Genomic DNA, 8,276 nt, shown 5'->3' on the forward strand with positions numbered 1-8,276 from the left:
ATTTACAAATGACAGTCAGTCCATCTTTTTACTCACTGCTGTTGAGATTTTGAGATCTATTTTTCAATATTAGTGGACATCTTTTTCAACCATTAATTAAACTGGTCTTGCAAACTCCTCATTATTACAAGATCACTGTTTTCTTATGGCCAGAAGTGGAATTCATGGACAAGTCAAAGGAAGGTGTGATTCAAGATGTGTTGTTGTTCATTCTGAATGAATGAAATACATCATCAATTCTGAAATACATCACCCCCTTGCTGCAGTCCTATATGATTTGAAATCTGTATTGATGGCAGGACCAGTAAAGCCATCCTATAAGCTGAGTGGACAGGGTGTTTTATACAGCCAAACAACTTAATCTTTCCACACAAATGGGGGTTATTAACAAAATATTTGGAAGAAAAATGTCCTCAAAAAATTGTTCATGATGTAAAAGGAACTTTAGTGTATGAATAAGTGTTTCTTATCCGTGTCATCCCTGTCCTTGTAGAGAAGAGATTATTTCGAGCTCTTCTGGGAGATCCCCTACAATTTTCCAGGAGTCCTCCTTCTAAAATTCATTTACTAAAACTCGCATGCTTTCTCAATGAATAATAAATCAATAATAACAAACTTTCCCCAATTGTTTAATAATGAGGACTGTGAAATACTTAATTCATTAACAATGGAATTTTTAATGTCACTTCTGCATTTCCTGATCTAGCATTGTTCCATTTAGCCGTGGCTAATAATAATTGGAATTATGCTATGGCAGGTACATGGATGATCTTCACCTGTCTGTATCCTAGCTGGCACTTTTACCTGTGCAGGGAAAGGTTGTTCTGAGCCTGAGACTCCCCAGTACAGGCAGTGTCAGCAAAGTCATTTGATGCTGGAATCACTGGCAATGGCAATATTTAGGCTTTTAGCAGATTTTAAGAAGTCCATGCCAAATTTCACAGAATTTAACAGCAACCATAAAATAACTTCCTGATAACTGCAGGAGCACATTTGTGCTGTTTAAGAAGTGGAGATAAGGCAAAATTCCTAAATTCTACAAGGAACAGGAAGGGCTCTGGAGAAGAGAACAGAAAAATGGAACTACATCTGTGTTACCAAGCTGTAAACAACAGGAAAACAGGTGTGTGGGAGGAAGCAGTTGTTAGTACAGAGGATCCCAATGTCCACGCTTTACACATTTTAAAGACAATACTCTGAGCTGTCTCCAGTCTGCACTGTGGAATTATGGAGGGACTTTGGATCACATCCATTGCTTTCATTTCATCCAAATGATATCAGTTTGCATGCTTTGAAACTGCTCTGTGATATGAATCAAAATACATTAAACGGAACCTTTGGTCTCTCATCTAAAAATTGCAGTCTTTGCTTGACCTGTTGTAGATACATCCCTGTGGAAGAAAACAAACCACAATTGTTCAATTGCAAATTTGAAATTCCCTTTCCTGTTGAGAGGTAAGTTTGGTTACAAAACCCTTACTGGATTAATAATATATCAGTTCATATTCTCAGTCCTGGTAAATTTCAGTAGCTGAATTCAATAAAGTTACCTAATTTACATTCCCTGAGGATCTAATCCATGGAGAGTCACTAAAGATATTTAATTGGGAAACTAGACCATGATTTAATGACTGGGTTGTTTTGTTGTTTTTTAAAATTGATTGCCAGTATCAATGCTGATTAGAAGATTATTTTTTTGTCTTAGAATTTTAAAGTGCTATGAAAGGCTCAGCTATTTTTACTTTAGTGAATTTAGAGACATTTAGTAACATAATCAACAAATCCTTGATATTTTATAATGATGTAGCCTTATGATATAAAGACCTGTGAATTGAAACCAATTTTTCAAAAGAACTGTCATGCATCTAATGTAATCCAACTGTAATAACAGCAGTATGAGGCTTACATTTTCAAAATTATGTGTATAGACACATTCCATTAACATTAATGGCAGTTGCAAGACTAAGGATCAAATTTTTCCTGAGTTAATCCTCTAACTCTCACTGATTTCAGTGATCTTAGATTACTGAATCATTTTTAAAGGCCTTCAGCCCCTAAGTTTTTAAATATATCCAGCTCAGAGTGAATTGTTGTCAGTCCAATGATTGTGTTTATTGGCACAGTTTTCATCTGTAGCTGGATACTGGTTATATTTCTGCATGCAATGTGCAACAATCTCCTTTGAAGGTTTAATTGTAAGTGCATTTTGTGCAGAGGCAGTACACCATTTAGAGGTCATTTCCCAGTGTTTGGAAAAAGAAGAAAACTAACAGTTGAAATGAAATAAAAATGTCATTTATATGATGCGTAGTCGGATGTGGAACCCAAACAATGTACAAAAGGTTCAGCCTTAATTTTTCTGAAGCAGAAGAAATGAGAGGCATTTCATTTTTGTAGGTGAGAAGTGAAACGTTCCTCTCTGCTCACTGATAGAGGCATGCTAAGGTGAATTTTAATTATGACTAAATTGTGGTATTACTCTTTCATACCCTGAACATCTGTTCCCTTCAGGAGCGATGATTTATGCAGGCTATCACTGCAGACAGCTTGCTACAGCTTATGTCACGCTTAGGAGGAAGCTGGTGGTAGTATTTCAGAAAATACCAGCATCTAAGTGGACACAGGCCAGTGGGTATTTTTAAGATAGTAGAGAAAGGGGAGCATGATGTGTCTGTTTTCAATTCTGAAGCCAAATATTCGCTTTACCTTTTTTTTTCCTCCCCTTTCAGACCATCTGTCATTGATGAAGAAAGTATCTCAGACAGTGAATGGTTGTTCATAGTGGTATCAAGCAAAAGAAAAACCAAACCTGTCATTGTCATCTGCGTGTGGAAAATTACTGAGATCACCTCTATTGGAATTTTAGTGTTTAAGAACAGTACAGCGCATGATAACTGTGAGAATACTGCTCCACAAAATCAAATTGAAGAGGTAACCTTTTGTTTGTTAGCATTTTTGAATCAATAATCTTGGAAGTGCATTCATTGTTACTGCAGTTACATTGCTTTTGTATAGTTATAGGTATGATTTAAGAAGAGCAAGAAAAAAAAATCCCTTAAATTATAAAGCCCTGGAATTCAAATAAAGCAGGGAGTACATGTATGTTCAGGTTATAGAAGGGAAATTTCACTTCCCTGCTCCCTCTTTTCTGAAATCCCCTTGCTATTTAACCTGCTTGTCTTTACTTAACTTCTGATGATGCCTATTTCTCCTCCTACCTCTCTGTGTGCTAGTTAATAGCATGTAATCTGAAGATTTATAGCCAAGGAAGATAATTTCTAAGATTACCTGAGGTGAGGGTTATATGTGCTATATGTGTTTGCAGGTATAGTAAATTTTGATTTGGTTAGATATTATAAATATTCAGTAGTTAAAATGCTTGTCTTAAAATACATGACACTATAACCACATTCTGAAGTTCTATATACAAGAATATTTTTCCTATTTTAACACTTTTTTTCTTCAGTAGGTTTTAGAAGAATTTACATTAATTTTATTTATGAAGAATTTTATTTTTTTCAGTAGGTTTTAGAAGAATTTACATGCTGTCTTTGTTTTCAGGTAAGTCTAGACGGGCCTTTGTATTTGTCCCAAAACAAGTATGGCATATATGATTTGTGCTACTCCATGTCTACTATTATTCCGTGATATGTTTAAAACAAGTTTTAAAAAATAAGTTTTAAGTTCTTCTCAAACCTAGAGTGATTAACAACATGGAATCTTTGCAACAATTTGCACTACACATAGAGAATTTTGAATGCCTAGAATATTTGCAGTCAATCCCTCCTGAATTATGAAATCCAGGTTTGGGGTTTTTTTTAAAGATTGTAGGACAATGCAATCATTGTAGGTCCCTTACAACTGAACTGTTCTATTTATTAACTGTAGTTTTCACCCACTAAAATAATATCCAGGAGAACTATATAACTACATCTGGCACTGTTAATGGAAAGTCATTTGTCTGTCAGTTTTCTGATGTTGCCTTTGATAAAGATCATCCCATATTTTGTAATATAAAATTAATTGTATTGCTGTCAATATTGGTGCCAATAGATGTCAAGATACTGGATTCAAATGTGAATAATAACTCTTCACCAGCAAATGCTCTTAGAACCTCTTGTCTAACTAGAACATTCACAATTCCTTCAATAGGATGAGGATAATCAAAATACACAGACCAAACTTGTCCATATACTGGAGCAAAAAAGTTCAGCAGTAACTTCTGAACATCACAGAAAAGAAACTACTAATCAATCTTTTTTTTTCTACTGGGATGTCTTGACCTAGAACATTAACTATTAAAGTGATATCTGTGATTCCTCAGAGATGTGTGGGCTGGCTGTAAAGGCTGACTGGCCAGGGAGCTGTGGATGTCCAACAGTGACAGGGCAAAAGTGACTGAGACTGCTTTGGAGTGTGCTCCAAATCAGTTTATTCAAGTGGTGCTGCTAAAAGAAGTCTCCACCACTTGTGCCCTGGCATTGTAGGATTTCTACAGCTCCCTGGCCAGTGCAAGGATTGTGCTCCATCGCTCAGTGAAGCACACAGGGGAGGTGATCTGTGCCAAAAATAAACCACCTGAAGTCATCCATTTTCATCTGGAATAGCTTCTGAAGACTGATCTACTGCACATAGCCAAGAAAAGAGGTTGCAGGGGCATGGAAAGAAACAAATGAATCTTCAAGACAAAAACTGCTGGGAAAGTTCTGGCATGTATGTTCTGCTTTGTGAGAAGAAGGAGAACTGGGGGCAGAGGGACAGTTGTGTGTTTGTGTGCAAGTCATGGTGTGCTGGTTTGGGCTGGGGTAGAGTTAATTTTCTTCGCAGTGGCTGGTGTGGGGCTGTGTTTGGATTTGTGCTGAACACAGGGTTGATAATGCATGTTGTTGTTGTTGTTGTTGTTGTTGCACAGAGCCAAGGCCTTCTCTGCCTTTTGTGAGCTCTGCTGCTGAGGGAGCTGGGGTGCCTGGCAGGGTGGGAGGGGACACAGCCAGGACAGGTGACCCCACTGACCAAAGGCACTTTCCAGACCATGCGGTGTCATGGTCAGGATAGAAACTGGGGACAAGAAGGAAGAAGGAGGAAAAGGGGGCTATTTGGGGTGATGGTGTTCATCTTCCCAAGCCACCATTCCCTGTGATGGGGCCCTGCTCTCCTGGAGAAGGCTGAACTCCTGCCTGCCCGTGGGAAGCAGGGAATTAATTCCTTTTTTTCCTTCTGTGTGTGTGGCTTTTGCTTTCCCTACTAAGCTGTCCTTATCTCAACCCATGAATCTTCCGGCTTCAACCCTTTCCATTTCCTCCCCTGTTCCACTGCTGGGGTTCCAGTGAGCAGCTGCCTGGGGCTGGGTTGTTGGCTGGGGCTAAACCACAACAAAAAACATATTTAAAATAAATTGCAAATTGGTGTCACAGGTATTAATACAATAGTAAGTATAAAACAGAAATATTTTTAAATTTTCAAAATGGCATTTCATCCAGTCAAGTGATTTAGAAAGAAAAATTATTTCTTGCCAGTAAATTAAAAACAAAGCCAAATTACCACAAAAATCACAATACTGTATCAGACTGGACTTTCACATAGTCCAACGTCCTGTCTTGTAGTAGATGTCTAATGAAAAGTGGGAGAATAAAGGCAGCATATGGTGCATATGATGCATATGTTGATAATTTCCTAGCACACTGTCCTAATCTGGAACAACACCAGTTATGATGCAGTTAAATTCACCAATGTATCAGAAGCAGAGCATTTTCTTTCCCCTTAAATACAAGTATTATTTGTTATTTGAGGCTTTATTCCTTCCCTTGGCAGTGTCATTTACTTAGCATGATTTAAAAGAAACTCTTAAAATGTGGGGGTTTTCAATGTATAATAAGCAAATGCTCAGCTAATTTTTGCTACTGTGTGAAAAGTGTGTTTGTTTCTCCATTGTCAGTAAGTATTTCTTTTGAGAATTCAGGATGTTTGATTCTCTGTGTCTTGAAACCCTGAAAAAAGGGAGGACGTTCTCACTTCACTTCTGCTAGATCTGTCACTGAAGGAATGGGGAAAAAGACACACGGAACAATTTTCTCTCTGTTTCAGTTCTCAAAAAAGCAGAATTACCAAGCTGTACAACCCCCAGAGCCTTCCTCCCATCTCTACTTCGTCAACTCCACACCCACCACAAGGCAATCAGTACACTGATCTATAGCAAAGAGGATTCAGAATTAACTGAAGGAATTTTCATGCTGAACATGCCTATCCTTATGCAATTAAAACTGAATGTTAAGCATGTTTAAAAAATTTGAAAGAAAAGACAGGATATATAGTTAATATATATATAGTTGATATATAGACAAGATATTTTTTTCTGATTATTTTTGTATTTGAAAATAAGTGTATGAACTTTTTCTGTCTCACCAAAGTCCAGAAAATGTCTAAAATACTGTTCAGTTTAAACTTGAACCTGACTCTTCCAAATCTATTTTAGATAGTAATTTTCAGTTGGGCAACTGTTTAGAAAAGTAAGGAACTTTTATTGTAAAGGATTGGAAACTGCAACTGTTGGAGGATCTTGACCCCATTGTCAGAAATTGTAATATATTTGTTTGTTTTCCCATCCTCTATTCTCTCTTGCAAAGAAGGGAATTCTGAGTTAAAGCTGGGTAAGAAACATGGCATTTGGGCCTATATATGGCAAATATGTGCAGAAATGGAAAAATGGAGTGGAATATATGGAATTTTAGCTTGGGTGATATTCAGCACTCTCAAAGTTCCATGATTGCCTTAGAACAGCATTGAAGTTACTGTAACTACCAGTTAAAATTGGAAAAAAAAAAAAGAAAAAAAAATAAAATAACCCCAAAAATTTTATTGATGGTGTATTCTCTTTGTTTTATTGTAAATTGGATCTCTTTGGACAGGCAACATCTCTCCTAAGCTGGTGTGCAGTGCCAGTTGTGGAATGTGTATTTTACTGAGGCAGGAGAGGCATTTTTCACAACTGAACATGTCTTATTGCAGCTGAATGTGGAGTTTTTGAAACGGGATGCATTCCTTTTAAAATTTACAAGATTTGTAAAATTTTTCTCCTCTGTGTTGTCTATGAGCACCTTGAAAAAGACAGCTCAGGATATTGCCCTGCCTGACCTGAAGCAGGAATGATGGCTGAATAATGCCATTAGTATTTTCCTCTTGCCTCTTCTTTTCAACAGCTCCGTGAACAATGAATTTTTCCTGGTCAAAGTATTGCCATTTCTGTCATCAAAAAGTAACTTGTACACTATCTTTCTTAGACTTTCTTTCAAAGAATGACAGGTAATTTCAGCAGCATCACTTCAGTGACAGTTTCTGCTTTAATCACACAACTTCTACAGTGATGATTCATCTCCTTCATAATTCTGCATTGGCTGAATTGTATTGCACAAAATAAAACAGCTATTGTATATATGCTTGAGTATTATGATTTCTGTACAAGCTGGAGGGAGGTAAGCCAAATATTCAATAATCAATTATTTCGAAGTAAGTGTAGCAAGAAAATAGTATTTAAAAGAATGCTATCAAGAAATGCAAGTTTTAAATTGACTGAGCTATATGACATTATGTTGTTCAAGCTGAAAATCTGGTTCAGCATAAAACCTCAGCAGTGGGAGGACTCTCTTTAAAACACTAGCTGTAATGCATGACTAGGAAAAACCAGAACAATGTGGGCATGGACAGTAAACATAATTTAGAATTTTACTGTGGGCATGAGAAATGGCTCGTGGTGTTCCCTGTTGTGATGGTATACAATGGGCCAAAATATTATTATCTAAAGTTTTCTAAAGGTGAGTTTCTATCTTTGCTGTCAGAATTAAAAGTTAAAAATCACTTTTTATTAAAAGCTATTAGGATTAAACATTAAAACTAATGAGAATCAATGCATTTGGATGTTCAGTTGGAATCAGAAGTTAAATGAAGCAATTGTGACCTTTCTAGAGTTTAGCATGTAATTTTATTCAAAGCAGGCATTCTCTAGTCAAAATATACTGCCAGAATAAAAATAATAGGGAAAACCAAGCCCCCCTATCTCTGCAGAACAGTTTAATTCAAATATAGGCCACAACTTCCCACTGCTAGGCAGCCTCTTGCTGAAGGCACAAAGTTCAAAAACATTGTTCCATTATACTGGTTTTCTACCATGATTTTCTATGGTCCACACCTACCCATAAACAATTTTGCACAACCCAGTCATCTTTCTGTGTGGCTAAACAATTAGATTTGATAGTTATTTTATTTTCATGTTTTACTTGTAA

General features: G+C 36.7%; 1 protein-coding gene across 10 annotated transcripts in view; it reads left to right on the top strand.

The window, feature by feature from the left end:
* Positions 1 to 8,198, top strand: part of LOC135303825 (doublecortin domain-containing protein 1-like) — a 36,438-nt gene extending 28,240 nt beyond the window's left edge. For 8 of the 10 annotated variants that reach the window (XM_064426015.1, XM_064426013.1, XM_064426014.1 and 5 more), the window contains 3 exons: positions 2,730 to 2,931; positions 3,526 to 3,561; positions 6,085 to 6,855. In XM_064426015.1, the coding sequence (XP_064282085.1) occupies positions 2,730 to 2,931; positions 3,526 to 3,561; positions 6,085 to 6,186 (340 nt within the window). In that variant the 3' untranslated portion in view covers positions 6,187 to 6,855. Of the gene's footprint in view, positions 1 to 2,729; positions 2,932 to 3,522; positions 3,562 to 6,084; positions 6,856 to 7,277 lie in introns of those variants that run through there. The other 2 variants (XR_010365206.1, XR_010365205.1) reach the window with 2 other exon arrangements.
* Positions 8,199 to 8,276: the final 78 nt, after the last annotated feature.

The sequence above is a fragment of the Passer domesticus genome, chromosome 6 (genome assembly GCF_036417665.1).
Source record: "Passer domesticus isolate bPasDom1 chromosome 6, bPasDom1.hap1, whole genome shotgun sequence".
NCBI lineage: Eukaryota > Metazoa > Chordata > Aves > Passeriformes > Passeridae > Passer > Passer domesticus.